General features: G+C 42.0%; 1 protein-coding gene, 1 non-coding gene and 1 pseudogene across 10 annotated transcripts in view; 1 reads left to right on the forward strand and 2 right to left on the reverse strand.

Moving 5' to 3' along the window:
* Positions 1-349: 349 nt before the first annotated feature.
* Positions 350-1,121, reverse strand: LOC123331962 (annotated as a pseudogene).
* Positions 1,122-14,985: 13,864 nt separating this feature from the next.
* LOC112582391 lies at positions 14,986-15,089 on the reverse strand. Its single transcript, XR_003106930.1, has one exon. It is a non-coding gene; the product is annotated as a U6 spliceosomal RNA (small nuclear RNA).
* A 2,218-nt stretch (positions 15,090-17,307) lies between these two features.
* PHF8 (PHD finger protein 8) overlaps positions 17,308-24,281 on the forward strand; it is a 95,559-nt gene continuing 88,585 nt past the window's right edge. For 2 of the 9 annotated variants that reach the window (XM_025276824.2, XM_025276827.2), the window contains exons 1-2: positions 17,308-17,734; positions 18,932-19,121. In XM_025276824.2, coding sequence (XP_025132609.1) covers positions 19,024-19,121 — 98 coding nt within the window. In that variant the 5' untranslated portion in view covers positions 17,308-17,734; positions 18,932-19,023. The other 7 variants (XM_044937255.1, XM_025276819.2, XM_025276823.2 and 4 more) reach the window with 7 other exon arrangements.

Here is a 24,281-nt window from a genome sequence, read left to right on the forward strand (position 1 = left end):
TGTCGGAATCTGTGTTTTGAAAGTGTGGGTTTGTCTATTCTCCCAGGAACCAAATGCCCTCAGTCTTAAAAGAGGGTATGCTCAATATGAAATACCCTGCCTACCTTAAGAATATATGCAAGGTAAGGATAAAAATAGAGCTGAAAAAACTGGTGCCACTTGAAAAAAAGAAAGGAGTAGATTTAACTGGTGCTCAAAGCTTCTCTGATACAAAATATTTTTCATGTATTCATAATTTCCTTGACATTTCCAGCAAGGCGAAGAGGCAATAACAAAAGAAACTTCTTACAAGAGAAGAGAAAGACATGGAGCTCTGGAGTTTCTTTGGAACAAGACTCTTCTGTTTTGGTTATATACAGTTTAGTTCATTCAGTGTCTGATCCAGTGTCTGAGATAAGCCCCTGTTCTCTTCTTTGGCCTGGGCAAGTTTTTCTTCCAGGTCATCAATTGTCTTTTCCAGTTTCACAGCTGTTCTCTGCAAATTTGGTATGGGTCTCAGCCTCTTTCAGTTTGTCAGACAGAAGTTTAATTTCTTCTTCATATTTGTTCTCCTTTTCAGAATACTTTAAAGATGCAGCCTCTAGCAACTTCAGGTTGTTAGTGACATTCTTGAGTTCTTCCAGGTCACCACATTTTAGTTCAGACACCTCATACTCCTCTGCCCTCTCCAGCTCGCCCTCCAGGATGACCAACTTACGAGCAACCTCCTTGTATTTGTGGTCAGCGTCCTCAGCAATGTGCTTGGCCTCTTTAAGCTGCATCTCCTGAATCTCCATCTTCTCATTTTTCATGGCCGGGTTTTCTATCACCTTCATCCCTCTCTCAGTCTCATCTGCAGCCTTTTCTGCCTCCTCCAGCTTCGGCAGGGCTGTGGCCAGTCATTCCTGAGCCCTGTCCCACTCCTCCTTGACAAGCTGGATGTGTGGATTGAGAGCTGCCATGTCATCTTGGTCTTTCTCGTGCTGCTCACGCTGCAGGCCCTGTGTGCGGTCCTCCACCTCATCTGCTTGCTGCTGCAGGGCTTACATCTTGCGTTTCACCGCCTCCAGGGAGTTGAGGCCAGCCATGGCACAGAGGTGTACACAGCGGGCAGCGGTGGGTGCTCAGCTCTGGTCAACTCTGGCAAGCTCTACCCATTATTATTTCCATCAATGTTGCCATGAATGCTTGTGTACATGTCTCCTGCTGGGACCTAAGGCAGGCAAATGCTCAGTTTTATAAGATAGTGACAAAATTATTTTTAGAAGTAGTATTAAATGGGAATAGTAATGCCTGCTTTACCTCCCTTATAGGTAGTTGTAAGAGTAACACAAGGTAGTGGATGTGAAAACACGTTACACATTAATACATTAAGATGGCACAATTGGCATGCTGGTTTTGAGTCCAAGCTGAGACTCCTGAAGGGTGTGTCCTGTGCATACTGATTTCAAGGACCAGAAAGACTGACTGTTCCATATCAATTTAAAGTATTTCTAGAATTTTCTCATGATAAAGACTAGACTCTTAGATTCTGAGGCAGATGTCTGTTTTCCTACCTGATCAGCAGCCTTTCCTCATTTCTTCCAATAACAGCACCTCAATTTTCCAAAGAACTACCTCTGTTCCATTGAGGACACTTGAGTGTCCTCAAGTGCCCTGCTCTCCCTAGCCAGCTTACTGGGGTTTATTACTGCTATTGTCATGGCTTTGTTTCTTTGCTTTATCTTGCTTGATCTTTAAAGACTTCTTTCACTTCTAAGTCCAGCATGATAAACTGATTACAAAAATGGTCACAGCTGTTTACACCTCCCTGTATGTACACCTTTTGCAGCTCTTCCCTTTAAGAGATGGCATCTGTTTCTCTACCCTTCAAATCTAGAATAGTCTTGTGTTTTCCTTTGATCAATAGAATGTTGCAGAAGTGATATTATGTCAGTTCTAAGCCTTGCATGCTTCTGCTCACTCCATTGGACCCCTGGAGTTACCATGGGAATGACCCTGGGCTAGTCTTCTGGAGGAGAGACCCATTTGTCTAGCTATATCCAGCCAGACCAGCTTAGACCTGTCAGTCCTCAACCAACCCACCAGCCACAGATAAATAAGTGAGCCCAGCTAAGATCAGCCAAGCCTAGTGCAGATCAACAGAGCACTGACCTATAGACTCTTGAGCAACAATACATGGTTTGGTTTCAAGCTACTGAGTTTTGGATGGTTTATTATGCAGCAGTTGCTAACTCACACAATAAAAAATATGTTTTATGCTGAATCTGGTTGTTCTTTCGTAGGAACGCCCTGCTGCTGCTGCTGCTAAGTTGCTTCAGTCGTGTCTGACTCTGTGTGACCCCATAGATGGCAGCCCACCAGGCTTCCCTGTCCCTGGGATTCTCCAGGCAAGAACACTGGAGTGGGTTACCATTTCCTTCTCCAATGCATCAAAGTGAAAAGTGAAAGTGAAGTCGCTCAGTCGTGTCTGACTCTAGCGACCTCATGGACTGCAGCCTACCAGGCTCCTCTGTCCGTGGGATTTTCCAGGCAAAAGTACTGGAGTGGGGTGCCATTGCCTTCTCCGAGGAACACCCTTCAAGATATTTATTCTTCTGTACTATCTCTCCCACTACTTCACCATTTTCTTCTTAGAATGTCTCTTAATGTCATTTCTGAGTTTCTATTTTCAGCTACCTTCTCACTATTCTTTCTCCCTGGTCAGTTTCATCCTATCACATGGCCTCAGCTCTTACCTTTATACAGATGACTCCCAAATCTACCTCTGTGTGAACTTTACTAAGCAGAGTCAGAGTTCAAATGGTCTACTGGGCAAGTCTATATAATACTCTCCCAGAAAAATCATGACTCAATATGTTCAAATGTGAAGTCTTACTCACACTCCTTCATTGTTTCCTATATCTCCTCATCCTCTAGCTTGATTTCTCTATCTCTGGATAGTGTCACTACCATCCTCACATCACCCAGGCCAAAAAGTTCATCACCTAAAACTCTCCATATGCCCAGTAATTCTGCAATGTCTCATATCTGTCCCTTCTCTCTATCTTCATAGTCCCTCCTCCTTCTGCTTCTTCTTTTTCCTCTTTTCCTCTTTCTTTGTTCTTGCTATCAAAGTGTGACCAGTAGTCCAGCAACATCAGCATCATTTGGGGAGACTATTAGAATGCAGAATATTGGGCCCCATCTAAAGATCTATTCAATCAGAATCTGCATTTTAACAAAATCCCTGCTGCTGCTGCTAAGTCACTTCAGTCGTGTCCAACTCTGTGTGACCCCATAGACGGCAGCCACCAGGCTCCCCCGTCCCTGGGATTCTCCAGGCAAGAACACTGGAGTTGATTGCCATTTCCTTCTACAATGCAGGAAAGTGAAAGTGAAGTTGCTCAGTCATGTCCGACTCTTCGCGACCCCATGGACTGCAGCCTACCAGGTTCCTCCATCCATGGGCTTTTCCAGGCAAGAGTACTGGAGTGGGGTGCCATTGCCTTCTCCAAACAAAATCCCTAGATAATTCATATGCACATTAAAGTACAGTTAGCAACTCCCTAGTTAAGTCTCAATCAGTATAGGTATAAGTCCTCACCAGTGTATAACCTATGCACCATGTTAGTGGCAATCAAGCCCGGCTGCACATCAGAATACCTGAGAAGTCTTCAATTTTCCATTTATCTTTTTATTATTTAATCTTTTTAAAAATAATACATTTATTAGTTGTTTCTTCAATAGAGAAATACAAAGAAGGAAATTACAGTTGAATTATGCCTTGCCCAGATAATGCCAAATGACTTTTCTTTTTTGACAAAAGGAAAATTTACCTAAGGTTAAGCAACTCAAACAGAATAAAATATACAAAATGAAGACTGAAGAACTGCTAGCACCACCTCAAGTCCAACTCTTTTTCTCAAATATTGCTGTTCTTAATCAGAATTAACATTCCAGGAAATAATTAACCACATACCTGCATATATGTTTATTCTTTTGTTTAAAAAGTATAAATTACTCCCTTTTAATCATCATGATTTTTATATTTAATATATCTTATTTTTCTACAAGCATATACAGAGCATTTCATAATTGTTAAACCACATGGTATTCCATTAGATAGATGATGCCATCTGATGGATCAATTCCCTATTGACAAGTACTTTGACTGCTTCCAGTTTTAGCTATTACAAACAATGCTGCAATTATCATCCATCAGCATGTGTGTGTGTGTGTGTGCACGCGCGCCCGCGCTGTGTTTAGTTGTGTCCAACTCTTAGTGACTCTCTGCCCATGGGATTTTTCAGGCAAGAATACTGGAGTGGGTAGACATTTCCTTCTCCAGGGGATCTTCCCGACCCAGAGATTGAACCTGCATCTCTTGCATTGCAGGCGGCTTCTTTACCTCTGAGCCACAAGGGTAGTCTATCCGTCAGCATATATTTTGATAAAGTTCTGCAAGTATATCCATAGGGTAAATTTTTAGTCCAAAATTGCTGAATATATTGGTTAGGGTGATTTTGGTTACAAGTAACGAAACACAATTCCAGGGGTAGGGTGAGCTAGAGCTACCCAGTTTCTTTAAGTGTCTCTGCTGCGCAGTCCCTACTTTATCCAAGTAGTTTTTTTCAGTGTGATCCCTGGACTAGCAGCATCAATCTCACCTGAGAATTTCTTAGAAAAGGAAATTCTTTGTCCCTACTACAGATCTGCAGAATTTGAAACTCTGAAAGTATGTAAAGATCAGCAATCTATGTTTTAACAGATTAGGTGATTCTGATGAACACTAAAGACTGAGAACCAGTGCTTTAAGCCAAGGTGCCAATGAAATGGCTGACAGTGGCAATGGAAGCTTTGAATCTCTTCCTCAAGTCCAGCAGAGAAGAGAAAACTCTGACCCAACATTCCAAGTAAATAGGACTCCCATGGTTCTCCCTCATTGATTTGCTTAGGTCACAAGTCCTCTGAACTAATGTTGTTTGTGGTCAGAAGAACTGAGAATAAAATCTGTTTACCCGCAAATACATGGGCTATGAGTGGGAAGAATAGACACATAAATAAAAATCTACAACTTATTGGGAAGGAAAAAAATGGGGAATGATTGCTGAGAAGGCACGAGCAACACCTACAACATTCAAAGAATATCCGCATGTTTTATTTTGATATATTCTACCAAATTATACATCAAAAAAGTTGTAACAACGTCAAGCCCACCAGCAGCATATGAAAACATCTAGTATTTCTTCATACCCTGACTTACTCTGTTTAAATCATACTTTAAACATTTTCCAGTCTTATAGATAAAGATGGCATTTTATTGTTTTGATTTATATGCCTTTACTCATGGATGAAATTAAACATCTTTTCAAATCTCTATTGATGTGTGCATGTCTTTCTCTGTAGATTACTTGCTTATTCTTTAGCTCACTTTACTATTGGGTTTTGTCTTTTTCATGTTAGTTCTTCTGAATTTGTTGTAAATTAATTTAGCCTTTTATCATATATGATGCAAATATGTTTTCCCAGCTTTGTTGACCTTTTGAATTTGTTTATGGTATTCTCCCCCACCCTCCCGCCACCAAAGCTTTAACTTTTATGCAGTGAAATTCATCAGTATTTTTCTTTACTGGAATCTGTATTTGGGATTTTGCTTTAAAAGGGCCTTCCCCCATGTCCACATTTCCAGGTGAACATCAGTCAAGTCTGTAAAGCTTTTAAAAATTAAGGATGCTGGGCCTCCACTCCAGACCTAATAAAGCAGATTTTTTAAATGTGACCCTCTGTACTTGGTTGAATAGTGTCCTCCCAAACTGTGATTGTGACCTTATTTGGAAATATGGTCTTTGCAAATATAACCATGTTAAAATGAAATCATATCACATTAGGGTAGACCTTAGTCCAATGACTGGGGTCCTTACAAGACAGAAATTCAGGTACACACATGTGATGATGGACGCAGAGTGATACACCTACAAGTCAAGGAATATCAAAGACTGCAATCACTAGAAGCTAGAAAGAGACAAGGAAGGATGCTTTGCTAGGGCTTTCAGAGTGAGCATGGCCCACCATCACCACTTCTAGCCTCCAGAACTGTAAGGCAATAAATTTCTGTTGTTTTAAGCCACACAGTTTGTGGTACTTTGTTGTGGCAGCCCTAGGAAACTATATACACTCTATTTGTTCAGTCGCTTAGTCACGTCTGACTCTGCAACCCCAAGGACTGCAGCATGCCAGGCCTCCCTGTCTTCCACTACCTCCCAGAGCCTACCCAAACTCATATTCATTGAGTTAGTGATGCCACCCAAACATCTCATCCTCTGTTGTCCCCTTCTCCTCCAGCTTTCAATCTTTCCCAGCATCAGGGTCTTTTCCAATGAGTCAGCTCTTTGTATCAGGTGGTCAAAATATTGGAGCTTCAGCTTCAGCATTAGTCCTTCCAATGAATATTTAGGGTTCAGTATGAAAAGGAAAAAAGATATACACACTCTATATCTAAATTTAAAAATAAATCAAGTGTGATTCCAAAACACTACAGGTTGAGAAACACTGGACCGAATAATAGTCATAACCATCCTCGACTCACTCAGTACTAGGAGTAGAAAAACAGGATGACTGAAATATTTCTCCTTTAGAAAAGGGAGTTCTAGGTATTGTGACAATCCTTTGAAAAAAATTAAGTTATCATTATCAAGTTCACTATAATAAACTCTAAATGTGTTCTAGAAGCTAGGGACAGGACAAAATCCCTACTTTCATGGAGTTTTCGATCTAAGGAGAGACAGACCATGAACATATAAACAAAAGTTGAGTAACTTCAGTAAGAGGTGATCTATGAAGAAAATAAATTAAGGTAATGAACTAGGGCACATCTTAATGTAGAGAGGGTGGTTAATTTAGTTAAGGTGGTCAGGAAAGGCCTTTTGGAAGAAGTAATATTTGAGCTGAGCCCTGAGAGTGTCAGCCGTAGGAACATCTCGGAGAAAAGAGCTCCAGATAGGGGAAATGCAAAGGTTTTGAGAAGGAAATGAGTTTAAGGTAGGTTATAGACCTAAATGGAAAGCACTATAACAGAATGAGAAAAAAAAGATAATATGGTTGTTGCCTTGGATAAAAAAGGTCTTGCAAAGCAATAAACAAAACAGAAAATCCACAGAAGAAAAGACTGATATAAATATATCAAATGGCTACACAAACATCTAAAACTCCTGTATGATAACACAAACTATAAACATGGTACATACTATAGGAAAATATCAGCTATATGTATGTGTGTGTGTGTGTGTGTGTGTGTGTGTGTGTGTATAAAATAGACAAAGGATTAATATCCAGAAATATAAATGACTCCAACAACTCAATATGGAAAAAAACAACCCTTTAAGAAAAACTAGGCAAAGGTTACAAACAGTTCACAGAGAACAGGCCAATAAACATCAGATAAAAAGATGCTCAACTGCACTAATGAGGGAAAATGCAAAGTTAAAAACAAATACAAGTTACCATTTTTTTTCTCCATCAGATTGGCAAACAGTTTAAAGGTTGGAGTCTTAGGAAATGTGAAACTACACTGCTGATGGGAGTGAAAACTGACATAATGGTTTTGAAAGGCAATTTGGCAGTATGTATTAAGATTGAAAATATCCATACCCCATGGCCCAGCAACTCACTTGTGAGTGTCCACCTACAGAAACATGCCTGTGCACAAGGAGGCCCTTACTAGTATGTTCACTGCAGCTCTGTATTACTGAAAAATTAAACCATTGTAAATATCCATCAGGGGAGTGGAAAAATAAATCAAGAGCCATCCAAATCATGGAATTCCCTGAACAAGAATTCAAAAAAGAACAGGGTTGATTATTTTGCTTGTAGAAAGATCTCCAAGATGTTGCCAAGTGAAGAAAGCAGTTGGCCAAATGATATGGACAGTATGATCCCGTTCACATGGAAATGATTGATACCTACACTAACCTCCATTTTCTGTGTTGTCATCTTGTTTCTACCCACCCCTACCTCCTACTCCCAGTGAAAAGGAGTTTGGTTAGGGCGGTAACCGTTTGAGTGGCTACAATTCCCTCAAATCATCTCACAATTACCATCCAGCAGGAGTGAGAGCCTGCTACATAATTTGTAGGGCCCAGTGCAAAATGAAAATGGAGGGTTCCTTGCTCAAAAACTAGGGGAGAGATGGGAAGTACAGTTAAAGGCATGAAAATAAAATGTTTTTTCTTTAAAAATATTTTATTACTTATAAAACATAATGGTGATAATAGTGATAGCTGAAAAATAATTTACAAATTGCAGAACAATATTTTTATAATTTATATAATAATAAATGTTACTAATGTGATATCTTGATTGATCATAAGATTTTTCTGCCTCTCTTTTCTGCAAATTCAATTACTTAGTCATTTTAGCAAGCTCATTTTGAACCAACATGATTGAAGGCAACATCAGTCACAAGATTGTAAATGTTTGATAACTTTTCATTTTGATAAGGAGCTTTCTGCTGATGCATTAGCACTGTTTTTTGTAGGCTGTGAAAACAATGGGATAAATTCCTGATCAATTTTTCAAAATACAAATTTTCACACATCTAGACCTGATGATTCCTGTAGAACACTTCTAAAAATATTTAACTCTTCACACAGATCAGTTTTGTCCAAGTCTAAATCTAATTTTAAATATAATTTTTACAATGGCATTTAATGTTTCCTCTAACATTTCCTGTAACTTGTGGAGGTATGCTATATAGACTGAATGCTTGTGTCCCTGACCCCCAAAGTCATATGTTAAAATACTAACCCCCATAATGTGGTGGTATTAGGAGGGGGGGGCCTTTGGTAGGTGATTAGGTCTTGAGGGTGAGGCTCTAATAAATGAGATTAGTGCCCTTATAAAAGAACCTCCAGAGAGCTCTTTCACCCCTTCCCCCAAACAGCAAGAAGATTACCATCTATGAGCCAGTGTCTGGCTCTCGCTAGACACTAAATCAAGCCAGCACCTTGATTTTGAACTTCCCAGCCTTCAGAACCATGAGAAATAAATCTTTGTTCATTAGCCACCCAGTCTATGGGAATTTTATTATAGCAGCCTGAATAGACTAATACAAGGTCGTACAAGAAATGAAAATAGCTTCATAATTTATTTATAATTTAAAACATATTTGTATGCATTCTACCAATATACCTTCAATTATAAGGAAAACACTTTTAAATTATCGTCTTCATTAATAATTGGTTAATCCAAAGTTTTTATCTAATGTGTCTACTTTGATGATCTTTAAATTTAATTTTCATTTTCTAGCCTGTGGATATTTTCTTTGCAATTTTGCACTAGTTTTCAAAATGAGATATTCTACACAACTCAAAAAATTCTAACAACCACACCTCAAAGTAATTTACTTTGAAGGCAAACCATTCAATATCACAGTAATCCAAGTCTATGCCCCAACCACTAATGCCGAAGAAGCTGAATGGTTCTATGAAGATCTACAAGACATTCTAGAACTAATACCAAAAAAAAGATGTCCTTTTAATCATAGGGGACTGGAATGTAAAAGTAGGAAATCAAGAGATACCCAGAGTAACAGGCAAATTTGGCAATGGAGTACAAAATGAGGCAGGGCAAAGGCTAACAGAGTTTTGCCAAGAGAACGCACTGGTCATAGCAAGCACCCACTTGAAACAACACAAGAGATGATTCTACAAGTGGACATCACCAGATGGTCAATACCAAAATCAGATTGATTATATTCTTTGTAGCCAAAGATGGAGAAGCTCTATACAGTCAGCAAAAACAAGACCTGGAACTGACTGTGGCTCAGATCATAAACTCCTTATTGCAAAATTCAGGCTTAAATTGAAGAAAATAGGGAAAACCACTAGACCATTCAAGTATGACCTAAATCAAGTCCCTTATGACTATACAGTAGAAGTGACAAATAGATTCAAGGGATTAGATCTGATAGAAAGAGTGCCTGAAGAACTATGGATGGAGTACTGACATGTACAGGAGGCAGTGATCAAAAACCAATAAAAAGAAATGCAAAAAGGCAAAATGGTTGTCTGAGGAGGCCTTACAAATAGGTGAGAAAAAAAGAAGCGAAAGGCAAAGGAGAAAAGGAAAGATATATCCATCTGAATGCAGAGTTCCAAAGCCTAGCAAGGAGACATAAGAAGGCCTTCCTAAGTGATCAATGCAAAGAAATAGAGAAAAACAATAGAATGGGAAAGACTAGCAATCTCTTCAAGAAAATTAGAGATACCAAGGGAATATTTCATGCAAAGATGGGCACAATAAAGGACAGAAATGATATAAACCTAACAGAAGCAGAAGATACTAAAAGAAGTGGTAAAAATATACAGAAGAACTATGTAAAAAAGATCATAATGACCCAGACGATAATGATGGTATGAAAACTCACCTAGAGCCAGACATCCTGGAATGTGAAGTCAAGCGGGCCTTAGGAAGCATCACTATGAACAAAGCTGGTGGAGGTGATGGAATTCCAGCCGAGTAATTTCAAATCCTAAACGATGATGCTGTGAAACTGCTGCACTCAATATGCCAGCAAATTTGGAAAATGCAGCAGTGGCCACAGGACTGGAAAACTTCAGTTTTCATTGCAATCCCAAAGAAAGGCAATGCCAAAGAATGTTCAAAGTACTGCACAATTGCATTCATCTCACATGCCAGCAAAGTAATGCTCAAAATTCTCCAAGCAAGGCTTCAACAGTATATGAACTGAGACCTTCCAGATGTTCAAGTTGGATTTAGAAAAGGCAGAGGAACCAGAGATCAAATTGCCAACATCGGTTGGATCATAGAGAAAGCAAGAGAATTCCAGAAAAAACATCTACTTCTGCTTTATTGACTACACCAAAGCCTTTGACTGTGTGGATCACAACAAACTGTGGAACATTCATTCTTAAAGAGATGGTAATACCAGACCACCTTACCTGCTCCTGAGAAATCTGTATGCAGGTCAAGAAGCAACAGTTAGAACCAGACATAGAACAAAGGACTGGTTCCAAATTGGGAAAGGTGTACATCAAGGCTGTATATTGTCACCCTGTTTATTTAACTTAAATGCAGAGAACATCATGTGAAATGCCAGGCTGGATGAAGCACAAGCTGGAATCAAGATTGCCAGGAGAAATATCAATAACCTCACATATGCAGATGACACCACCTTTATGGCAGAAAGCAAAGTGGAACTAAAGAGCCGCTTGATGAAAGTGAAAAAGGAGAGTAGAAAAGCTGGCTTAAAACTTCAACATTCAAAAAATTAAGATCATGGCATCCAGTCCCATCACTTCATGGCAAATAGATGGGGAAACAATGGAAACAGTGACAGACTTTATTTTCTTGGGCTCCAGAATCATTGCAGACGGTGACTGCAGCCATGAAATTAAAAGATGCTTGCTCCTTGCAAGAAAAGCTATGATAAACAATCTAGACGGCATATTAAAAAGTAGAGACATTATTTTGCTGACAAAGGTCTATTTAGTCAAAGCTATGGATTTTCTAGTAGTCATGTATGGATGTGAGAATTGGACCATAAAGAAATCTGAGTGCTGAATAATGGATGCTTTTGAAGTGTGGTGTTGGAGAAGCCTCTTAAGAGTCCCTTGGACTGCAAGGAGATCAAACCAGTCAATCCTAAGGGAAATCAGTCCTGATTCATTGGAAGGACTGTTGCTGAAGCTGAAGCTGCAATACTTAGGCCTCCTGATGTGAAGAACTGAATCCTTAGAAAAGATCCTGATGTTGGGAAAGATTGAAGGCAGGAGAAGTGGATGACAGGATGAGATGGTTGGATGGCATCACCAACTCGATGGACATGAGTTTGAGCAAGCTCTGGGAGTTAGTGATGGACAGAGAACCCTGGCTTGCTACAGTCCATGGGGTCGCAAAGAGTTGGACATGACTGAGCAAGTGAAATGAACTGAACTGAACTGAAAGTTGTTCTGCAATGTCCATGAGTACCTTTTTATTTTGTAATAATTTACTGACAAAGTTTACTGCCTGAATGCTAGCAGTTCCTGACCCAGTTCTCAGGCCAGAGTTAATATTTGTGTATAGTGGCAGGGACAGGTTCTGTGACAGAAGGGCAAGATTGCCTCTCACCACAGGTCCCATCACTATCCCCATGTAGAGGCTATCCTTTCTCTCAGGGCTACAGCTACTGCTACCTCTGCTGCTGCTGCTGCTGCTGCTGCTGCTGCTACTGCTGCCACCATTGTCATTGGCTCAATGTCCCCCACTCCAGGCCCATAGTGTCCCAGACTGCCCCTGATTTGCTTATACATACCAGGCACTGCCATGTCCACAGGCTGTGCTCACTGCCACTCAGTATATCTCTTCTGCTCATGTGTATGCTCCATTGTCACACTGGACCATACTTAAAAGACACAGATTCAAACATAAAATTAAGAATGTCAAGATAGTGCCAGGAGAGCATTAAATCAAGCCTGAAGTCTTTTCTGGGAGTATAGCTCTGTACATCTGGCACACCCCAAGACAGCCATGGAGGAGTGGGCTGGTGTTCTTAGTTACCTAGTTCGGCACCTGGGGGACTATCTTGTTAGTTTTCATTCTAAGTGAGTGTAAACCCTATTTTGCTTCTGTGATTCAAATTATGCAAAAAACTGTGTCACCTTCTCCTATTACATGGATCTTAGAGTCACCAGTTGCCATTAGATTCACAAATGGAGTGGTGAAAAGCCTGGAGTCTGGTCCTGTATCACCAGGAACCCCAGCTTGCATACATACTAGCCATATGGCCTCGAGCAGGTGGTTTTAAGTGTCTACACTCAGCTTATCCATAAAATGGGGATAGTACAAGTACTAATACTATCATTGGGTTAGTACCCAATGTACTAGTATCACTAGTACCTCATTGGGTTGCTGTAAGGATTGAGTTAATGCACTTAAAGAGGTTAGAACAGGTGCTTAGCACACCATAGCTTCTCAGATAATGTTATTTATCGTTATTTTGTCTGTTTTCACTGTCTTTGTACTTTCCAGTCTATTTTGGAGCAAGTCTGTTCTTATGTAATGCTTTCCCATTTTCCCCCTGTTTTTCTTCATGAATTTTATAGTTCACTTTGGCCCTCATAATTTTTTATCTCAACAGTTATATGAAAAAAAAAAAACAGTTATATGTATGTACATTTAGACAGATAAATCAGAAAAGAGCTCACTGAGGTTCCTTCTAGGAAAGCAAGCAGGGATTGAATGGTGGTCAGGGTGGATCTTCAGCCTGTTTGGATGTTAATTTACAATGGGAATGCATTTCCTATGGTTTATGTAGTTAAAAGTAAATGTTTACAGCTGTTAAGTAGAGGTGGGGTAGAGGAGGAAAGTTTCCAGGGCAGCCTTGTGCTATGGCGGCCAGTTCAGATCAAGCACTGATGTTGTAAGGCACAATTGGAGCACACATTTTCAGGGCATCAGCGGGCTGCCTCCCAACCAGGGCAGTGTGAGTTACTTTGTCAGCAAATCTAACTGGCTCGATTTAGCCCCCTTACAGCTTTGCTTTCCCCATTATCTTTTATCCCACCAACCTCACCACTTAAGATCACTGGGGATAATTTTAGGGATGGGTACCACTGTACCTAGGTCAAACACCACCTCCTGTGAAGCCTTTCTTGACACACCCACTGAATACATTTGAATTAATTGTGGTTCCCTTTCTGTTTATACATGTTATTCATACCTCTAGTTAGCACTTGAGAGGGTTTGACCTTTTAAGCCTTGTTATTGTTCATTGAATCTTGCCTTCCTAATTAGATTGTACAGGGTCTCTAATTCATGTCTGGAGACCCCACCCCCAAACCCCACCAGTCCATCATAAATGTTCAGGAGATGTCATTGAGAGAGAGCCCTGAAATGGCCCCCACAACCAAATTAGGGACTTTACACTTTTTATTCCTTTTATCCTGTCCCTGGCCAGCTCTTCCTGTTATTCAGGTCTTCTGCTCACATGTCAGCTTCTCTAAGAGGCCTTCCTTGACTATTTAGAATAGACTAGTGTCTATTTAAATCTTTGTCTCATAACTTGTTTTATTGTCCTCATAGCACTCACTGCAGTTTAAAATTCTCTTACTTAACTCAATTGTCTCGCTCTCTGGAATGTGAACCACAGGAGGGCAGGGACCTTGTCTGAATCATCGGTGTCTAGAACAGTACCTTGTATATAGTTGTTGTTCAGTTGTTCAGTCATGTCTGATTCTTTGCAACCCCATGGACTGCAACATGCCAGTCTTCCCTCTCCTTCGCCATCTCCCAGGGCTTGCTCAAATTCGTGTCCATTGGGTTGGTGATGCCATCCAACCATCTCATCCTCTGTTGTTCCCTTCTCCTCTTGCCTTCAATCTTTCCCAGCATCAGGGTTGTTTCTAATGAGTCAGCTCTTCACATCAGGTGGCCAAAGTACTGAAGCTTCAGCTTCAGCATCAGTCCTGCCTGCCAATGAATATTCAGGATTGATTTCTTTTAGGATTGACTGGCTTGATCATTTACAGTAGGTGTTCAGTAAATATATGAATGAATTGTACATGATTATTGACTGATCTCCATGAAGAATGTTAATATCACGAGGGCCAGGACCTTGTCTGGGTTACTACTACATCCTCACACCTAGTACAGTACCTAGTGAATAGTAGATGCTCAAGAATTATTGAGTGAGTGAATTAATGTTCCACACACTCTTTAACCCAGCATATTCAGAACTGAACTTAGTCTCTTCTGCATGAAACCTGCTTTTCCTTCTATGTACCCTGGCTCAGTCAATGGCATCATCATCCAGAAATGACACCCAATCCATAAATGAACTCATATTCCTTTCACTCATTCATCTACTATTTTCAATTAGTCTCCTAGCCCTGCCTATTCAACCTCCAAAATACCCCACTTATCTGATCATGTTCTACCCTCTGCTGCAACTATTCTGATTCAGGCCTCATCTTTTTTTCATGACTATTGCAACTGCCTCCTCTCTGCCTTCCCCCTTTTCTGCCATTTATTATGGAATCCTTCATAAATTTGTATGTCATACTCATACAGGGACCATGCTTAATCTTCTCAGTGTCTTTTCAATCTTAATATATGTGCTGCTTAAGCAAACATCCTTCTGCCTTTGTGTGAAGTTAAGAAAGCTTAGCTGCAGGGTTTGTCACCTGCCATTTGGTTATGTGGTTATATGTTTTATAAAGTTTACAAAGTGTAATTAAACCACAATTGGTTAAAATTGCTGTCCCTTTCTACTGAGAGTTTTCCTGGTCACATTTTCCTTGTAGGTGATGTAGGAGCACCTCAGACATTTTTGAGATTCAGCTAAGTAGAAGTTGATTTGCAGGATAAATTTAGTTTGGGTTTAGTGGGGACATCTGTATGTTTGTGCCATTTCCATTTATAAGTTATTACCCAAGTATAAGAATGACTTCTAGAAAAAACTTTACCTTTTAATGTAATTTTGCATTTACAAGTCTATATTCTTTTCCTAATGAAATGAACCTCACAAACTGTATAAGCTTCAGGTCCCACTAAACCTGGACTGTCCTCTGCCTAAGCCACAAATGTGACACTGTTGCTTCTGCTCAAAAACGATAGTGATTTCTTATTGCTTACAGGATAAAATCTAATAGTCAACTTTTTTGTAAATGTTTTCCCATGTGCATCCATGCATTTGTACACAATGTTTGCTTGTGTGTGTGTGTCTGTGCATGTGCACGCACTCAGTGGTGTTTGACTCTTTGCAACCCCCATGGACTGTAGCCCACCAGGCTCTGTCCATGGGATTTTCCAAGCAAGAATACTGGAGTGGGTTGCCATTCCTTTCTCCAGGGGATCTTTCCCACCCAGGGATCCAACCTACATCTCCTGTATCTCCTGCATTAGCAGGCAGATTCTTTATCACTGAGCTACCTGGGAATCCCGTTTGTACATCATAATCCTTTTACATACAATGTTCTTGTTAATTTAGTGAACTTTAATATACTCTCCAAGTCTCTCTGAAATCTTCCTTGACATCATCAAGCAGCTTCTGAGGCACTTTCTTAGCCTCATTCTACATTTTGCAAGAGGTATCTCTGTACTTATTGGCTGCTGTATTCCAATCGTTTACTTTCAGCCTTGTCTCCTGCACTGGCTGGCAATTTCCCACTGCAGTGTCCCTCTTTTTCATCATTCTATCCCCAGGGCCTAACCCCCTCATCACTTAGGAAATCGGAGTGCACACACGCGTTTTCTTTTCTAAAGCAGTGGGACCGGTTAAGAAAATGAAATAGTAAGAGGATTCCTAGAGAATTTTCTAGACTGTTTGAGAAAACCAGCGCCACCCTGAAGCATGCGTGTGGAGTTCCATCCCTTCAACCTCTTCTACTCCATCCTCAGGCTGTAGTAAGAAAATCATGGGACAGGTGCATGGAAACCCTTCAGTTGTATCTGAACTGAACTGGGGGTGGGGGTGGGGGGCGGTGTGGGTGTGAAAGTGAAAGTTGCTCCTTCGGGTCTGACTCTTTGCGACCAGTTCATGGAATTCTCCAGGCCAGAAGACTGGAGTTCATAGTGTTTCCCTTCTCCAGGGGATCTTCCCAACCCAGGGTTTGAACCCAAGTCTCCCAAACTGCAGGCGGATTCTTTACCAGCTGAGCCACCAGGGAAGCCCAGACGGGGTTGGGAAGTACCAAAGAAGAGAGATTTCAGAGCGAGCTGGGGAGTTGACAGAGGCTTTATGGAGGGACTGAGGGCAGGACCCCAGGGGTAGTAGAGGGTGCAAGGTTCAACTTTCTGGCTCTGAAACTCAAGCAACTTGGCTTCCCTAAGCCCGTGTTCTCACTCGGTGATGATAGATTCTCCTGCATTGTGTAGATTAAAGACCTGGAGACTGTGAAACAGGCCGACCTGCTGAAGGTGCTCAGTGAACAGGAGCCTCTGTGAGCACTCTCCCTCCCCCACCTCCCCCACGCCGCCACCTATTAAGTTTGCGGCGCACAGTCGCAGAGTTCACCTCCTCTCATAAGAAAAAGCTGGGGAGGAGTAGGAAGAGAGAGTATGTGTGTGTGTCCGAGTCTGTTGGTGGTGGGTGCTTAACTCCCTGCTTGCCCGGAGGAGGGGGAAAGCAGAGAAGGCTCTGGCCCCACTCAAAATGGAGCCAAGTGCCTGCCTCGCCTAAGATGGCGGCCTCTCCGCCTGTTGGTTCCGGGTCCTCGGCGTCGACTGGGTACCTGGGGAGTCCAGCGGGTCCAAAGGTGGCTGAGCCCCGCCCTGCTTCTCAAGGTGACGCTCCGCCCCTCGTGGCGTCACGCGGGAGCCGGGGCCCGCCTCTGCCGCGGTTACCTCGCGAGTCCGGACCTCATAAGATGGCGGTTGGGTCGCCTCCCCACGGCGGTGCCGCCACTCTCAACATGGTAGCTGTTTACCCCGTGTTTCTCCTGCCCTCTCCGCCCCAACTTCCTCGTTGTTTTGAATAAACTTTATTGACTACTCCGAATTGCCTACCACCGCCACTGAGCATCTCCCAGCGACTTTCCGGACTGCTTTTCTCCAACCCGGCCGCCGGTTCGTCTCTTTCTTCGTTGGTTTGCTCGCGGCAATCTCCTGCCAGCCCAGCGACGCCGCCGCTAGCCCGTTCATTGGGCGGCCGCCGGACTAGGCCCGAGCCGAGGGCTCCAGTAGGCCCTAACGGCCGGGCCCGAGGCAGAGCTGCGGAGAAAGCTGCCCTGAAGCACCGCCGGGCGGCCAGCGAGACCCAGCGGGTGGTTCGAGGGTAAGGCGAGCGAGGTTCGCCGCGTTGCCGTGACGATCCCACAATTCGGCGCGCGCAGCCTGTGGGGCCGGAACTGCCGGCCGAGCCTCCCGCTGAGAGAGGCGCTGAGCCGCTCCGGAGCGAGCCTGGCCGCTGGCAGTTAGGTAGGACTGAGCTGCGCGGGCTTGAGGACTCTCTGCAGCTTTACGGATGAGGAGGTCCCTGTAGGGTTCGGGACCGAAGACGCTCTTGTCAGGTTTGGGGCATGAGGAGGTTCCTGTCAGTTTGGGAGGCGTGAGATTTCCTAAGTTTCTGGGGCTGGAAGGATATTCCTGTCACTTTGGGATCTGTGATGAGATACCTGTCAGTTTTAAGGGGGCAGAAGAGTCTTGGTCAGTTTGAGGGGGCTGTGAGGATATGTCTGCCAATTTCAGAGCTGTGGGAGGAAAATCCTCACTTGGTTGCGGAGTGTGAGGAAATTCTAGTCAGTTTCAAGGGTTTTGAAGTGAACTATTTGAGTTTCTGGGGTGCAACAGAAGCCTGTCAGCTTTGAAGTAGTGGGTGAGCTGATCAGTTTTGGGGTTGAGATTTATTTCAGTTGTTGGGGTGATGAGACTCCCGTCTGGTCGTGGATGGAATAATTTTGAAAGTGAAGGAGCAGATAATTTAAACTCTCAGAACACGACCCCAGAACTGTGATTTTAGTTGGGCGCCTAGTCTTGTCTCCCTCGTTCCTGAAGGCATGGAGGTAATTTTCGAGTAATCTGAGGACTTCCAGGGATCCCTATTCTCTCTGTCTTGTTGCCTTTATTTTTGGAGTGAGAGAAGGGGCTTTTTCTATACCCCCAGCCTCATCCTCTAGGCTGTCGTTTGCGTCATAATAAAGAGAGCCCTGGGAAGCAGCGTTGCTAACAAGGAGAGGTTGCAGTGAGAGATTAAAGGAGCTTCCTGAAAAGGCGTCAGATCTTTCCCTGAAATCCGGAAAGAAGTTATCACTGACGCAGGGGGCTGAAGGAGGTAAGGAGGGGAAATAAAGCTTCGAGAGCAGAGCGCTGTTCTTTATTTGTTAAAGCGGCCCATGGACTTTCTCCAGTTGCCCCCTACAGCCCCAACCAGCTGTGTTGCATCCCGGCGGCAGCGGTAACTGTCCATTTGAGAGCTGAGGGTTGGTACCCTGGGGGACCTGATTCACTCTGTAAAAGTGTCGTTTGTGCCCAGCTTTGGTCCAGAGGGGACGCGTGCTGCCGCCTCCTGCTCCTTTTGAAGCTAAGATCCTGGCCCACTGCAGAACACTCCAAGGCCTGGTGAAGATGGCTTCAGTACCAGTGTATTGCCTCTGTCGGCTGCCTTATGATGTGACCCGCTTCATGATCGAGTGTGACATGTGCCAGGACTGGTTTCATGGCAGGTAAGGAGGGCAGGGCATCCTGGACAGGGTGCAGTGGCCAGGTGCTCACTGGCTTGCTCCTTTCTCAACTCTGGTTCAGGTTCCTCCTCAGAAACTTAATTTCCCCTCTCTCCGCTACAGTTAGGTCCAACCCACCCCCAGACACAGGTTCTTACATCCCTCCTTGTAGATTATGGCCTAGCTTAACATTGACATTTGGTTTCTCCTCTTTTTTCTTTTCCTATATATATTTCTATTTTGAACCCTTCTTCTATTTTGTATTTTTTTTCTTAGAAAAATACTTTCTTTTCAGTTACAAAGAATGTATCATCTTTGTATTCTGGTAATTTTGTTTTTCCTCAGAGGCTGGCTTTGGGAGAGACTGTACTGCATTTTTGAGATATTTGAGTCCAACAAACATGGATTTGAGTTGTGGTTTTGCAGCTTACTATCAAAGTGACCTTGGACAAGTTGCTTTGCTTCTCTGAGTCTCTTTGTCTTCAGGCAGACAGAGTGTTTTCTTTATCTATTAGATAAAATATATCTAATACAGCCTTCCTCTTTATTTAAAGCATTTTTACATGCACCTAGTAAATGGAGGCAGAAATGCAATAGCACTTTATTTCTACAGTTTTGCCTGCAGAACCATCCAGGTAAATTGAATTAAGCAGAGGAGATATTGGGTAAAACCGTAGGAGTAAAACCACTAATGAAATCCCTCCAGGTAACCATGTGTGCACATAAGCACCTGTCACCCAGGATTCCAGAAAGGTTAGTGTCTGGAATAAACCTGTACTATTATCCCATTATTGGGACTTATGTCAGCTCTGGAAAGAAAACCATGAAAGGATTTGTACATTGGAGTACAACAAAACAGTGTATGGCGCCCTCCTGCTGTTGCATGTTGCTAGGTTCTAGAATTTTCAGTTATCAGTCTTTTTCAAAGGGAAGCTTCACAGAGGCTCTAGTGACCTGCCAATGCAGGAGACAGAGGAGATGCGGGTTCAATCCCTGGGTCAGGAAGATACCCTGGAGGAGGAAATGGTAACCCACTCCAGTATTCTTGCCTGGAAAATCCTATGGACATAGGAGCCTGGCAGGCTACAGTCCATGGGGTCAAAAAGAGTCAGACATGACTTAGTGACTGACCACATGTGCACTTTCCGAAGGAGGTGTTTCTGTTACCACACCCAAGACCAAACTGAAGGTTTTGGTACTGGTAAAATTCTACTCTTAGCAAGGACTGTCCCATGCAGCACATCCAAATTCATATTCAGCTGATCTTTGTTGAGTATTTACTGTGTGCCAGGTGCAGAGTTCTATTTACTGCCTCATATTATTTCATTTAAGAGGGGACAGACCTAGATGATGGGGCCTTTTTCTTTCCCCTGGAAATAAATGGGGATTAAGATGTCTTTCAGAAAAAAAAAAAAAGATGTCTTTCAGGATTCCTGGTATCTTTGCTAGTGCTGATCAAGTCACTCCTCTGCTTAAAATTCTTTCAGTGATCCTCCTACAGAATAAAAATCAGTCTCTTTTGTGTGACAGACAAAACCTTTTGTGATATACTTGTTCAGTCTCATTTACCACCACTCCTCCTCCCTTGTTCTTTATATCCCAGAAAGACTGAACTACTTATAGTTCTGGGGAAATTTTATACTTCCTTATGCCTTTTTGTCTTTGCACATGCTATTCCCACTAATGTCCTTCCATTTACAACTCATAGCATACCTCTTTTGTAGAGGCCTCCTTTTGGGTTCCCATGGCACTTTATGTATATTCTTATTGAAAGTAATTATTTCATCATATCATAGTTATAAATATATTTTTGTCACTCACTAGCAAGAGCTACCTGAGGGCAGAGATGCAATCTTTTCATATTTGGTATCCTCAGAACCTAGTTCAATGCTAAACATGTAATAGATGCTGAGTACATTTTTCAATGAACAAATGAATGAATCTTCTTGATTCATTGCCTGTGGGCCTTGCTTTGGATTGTGTAGGTTTAAACCTGAAAAGTGAACTTCTGCACGCAGTACAGAGACCCTAACTCTGCAGTGTGGGAACAGGAAATAGGAATGAATGCTTCCTGAGTGCTTATTGTGTGCCAGGCCCCATGACAGAGACTTGGCATACATTTATCTCATCTAATGCAAATCCAAGCCTGAAGTTTAGATATTTCGTTTTCAAATAATATTAAAAATTTTTCCCTGACTATATAAGTGAGACATGCTTATTGTAGAAAATACAGAAAAAGAATAAAAAAGGAAATAAAAATCATCCATGGGCCTTTTATCCAGCACAATCTACTGTTTAATTTTTTGTTGCATTAACTCCCATTGTTTGACTTAGAATATAAATGTATATTTTATTGGGTTGGCCAAAAGATTCATTTGGGTTTTTCCATAACATCTTACAGAAAAACCTGAACCAATTTTTTTTGCCAACCCAATACAATGTGGGATTGTATTATAAACACCATTTTGTAACATGATTTTTATTCCTACTTAACATTATAAAGTTACTGTCATTAAATGTTGATCTAAAGATGATTTCTGATATCCCATTATATATCGTTGTCATCAGTTACTCAGTCATTTCCTTTGAGGTTGGATACTTAGGTTGTTTCTACTTTTTTATATTATAAATAATACTATGATGTGAGGGAAACTTCAGGGTTTCTGGAAATGTTTGGCATTTTTATTTGGGTGCTCGTTGAAACAAAAGGGAAAACATTGTGGAAAGCATCTTTGCACAGTAGAGACCTGACATTTATAAGGAATACCACTGAGACCTTTAAGAATTCCAAATTTACAATATGAAAATGTGTTTATGGGGCAGGCCTCTTCTTAATCACATTTCTGTGGTGAGTCCTGTGTTTCTGTGCACATCCTGACATAAGTTAACTGCCTTAATTTTTTTTTTCCCATGAAAGAGACCAAAATTTTATCTCTTATCATGCTTTTCTATGGACTGCCAGAGAATAAGGAAGACAGCTGAGAATCAGGTCCTTGGTGGGTGGCTGTTCTTGGTTACTAAGTGCATTGCACACATGCACACACATGCACACACAAACACATACATATACACACATCCTAGGCTCATAGTACTTTAGCATAATTGAAAATTACTAAATATTGTGCATTTTTCATGGTTGCCCACAATAGTTAAGCCCACAGATGCCTGTAGATGATATAAATCTGTTCATATCTCTGATGACTTACAAAGGCCAGATTTCTTAAAGTCCAGTTAGGGATTAGTAATGCCATGTTACTTCCTGGAAGGGTTATAACAAGGAAGATGACTATTCCATTTTGGTGGTGAGAATCTGGAACTCATGGAAGTTAAGTTACTCTTTGAGTCTCGATTTGAACTTAGAATTATCTGGCTTGAGACCAGGCTCTCAAAAGTGGAAAAAACAATGGTATAGCTCCATTCCTCTATTGTAAGGGGCTGGATTTTGAAGAGCAGTTTGATTTGTAGAGAAGTGGTTCTCAAACTTTAGGGTGTATCAGAATCACTTGGAAGACCTCTAAAAAGATGAGATAGGTAGGTCCCACCTGCAGGATTTCTGATTCAGTATGTAAGTGGGAGCTACTCTCAGAACCACTGATTTAGAGCATTATTCTGTCTCAATTCCTTCCCATTCTGTGGAGTGTGACAGCTTCTGATATTGTGGGATGGGTGGGCTAACATATCATAACTGTACACTGTTGTTCTCAAAATGTGGTTCATTAACTGGAAATTTGTTAAAAATGTGAATTCTTGGGTTGGAAGCCAGCAGTCTATTTTAACAAACAGGTGGATTCTGATGTATCCTAACTTTTGAGAAACCTTGCTGTACACTAGTGGGGGAAGTTGGTTGGCAAGCATATATCTGGGGCTTTGACAAAACCTCACTCCTTTACAGTTTTCCTATCTATAAAGGAAGTATTGGTTGGCACATCCCCAAGGTGGTGGCTGTGGTGTGGACTCTTAAACTCTAGGGAAATTGGCACTGGCTTCAGATCTGGGTTCAAATTCTGACTCTGTTACTTTTTAGCAAAGGATTTCATCTCTGTGAAGCCTCCGTTTCCCCAAGAGAGGTTGTGATGATTTAAATAAAATGGTAATGACTGTTGTTTATTGAGTACTAGCTAGTCTGCCAGTCATTATTGCTAAACACTTTACTTATGAAACTCCAATACTTTGACCACCTGATGCGAAGAGCTGACTCATTTAAAAAGACCCTGATGCTGGGAAAGATTGAGGTTAGGAGGAGAAGGGGACGATAGAGGATGAGATGGATGGATGGCATCACCAACTCAGTGGACATGGGTTTGGGTGGACTCTGGGAGTTGGTGATGGACAGGGAGGCCTGGCGTGCTTCAGTTCATGGGGTCACAAAGAGTTGGACACGACTGAGCAACTGAACTATCTTTAATCTTTTTTTTGAGTTTTAAAATTATCAATTCAATTCATTTAATAGTTATCAGATCAGATCAGATTAGTCGCTCAGTCATGTCCGACTCTTTGCGACTCCATGAATCGCAGCACGCCAGGCCTCCCTGTCCATCACCAACTTCGGGAGTTCACTGAGACTCACGTCCATCGAGTCAGTGATGCCATCCAGCCATCTCATCCTCTGTTGTCCCCTTCTCCTCCTGCCCCCAATCCCTCCCAGCATCCGAGTCTTTTCCAATGAGTCAACTCTTCGCATCAGGTGGCCAAAGTACTGGAGTTTCAGCTTTAGCATCATTCCTTCCAAAGCAATCCCAGGGCTGATCTCCTTCTGAATGGACTGGTTGGATCTCCTTGCAGTCCAAGGGACTCTCAAGAGTCTTCTCCAACACCACAGTTCAAAAGCATCAACTCTTCGGCACTCAGCCTTCTTCACAGTCCAACTCTCACATCCATACATGACCACAGAAAAAACCATAGCCTTGACTAGACGGACCTTTGTTGGCAAAGTAATGTCTCTGCTTTTGAATATGCTATCTAGGTTGGTCATAACTTTCCTTCCAAGGAGTAAGCGTCTTTTAATTTCATGGCTGCAGTCACCATCTGCAGTGATTTTGGAGCCCAGAAAAATAAAGTCTGACACTGTTTCTACTGTTTCCCCATCTATTTCCCATGAAGTGGTGGGACCGGATGCCATGATCTTTGTTTTCTGAATGTTGAGCTTTAAGCCAACTTTTTCAC

This window comes from Bubalus bubalis, chromosome X (assembly GCF_019923935.1).
Source record: "Bubalus bubalis isolate 160015118507 breed Murrah chromosome X, NDDB_SH_1, whole genome shotgun sequence".
Lineage (NCBI taxonomy): Eukaryota > Metazoa > Chordata > Mammalia > Artiodactyla > Bovidae > Bubalus > Bubalus bubalis.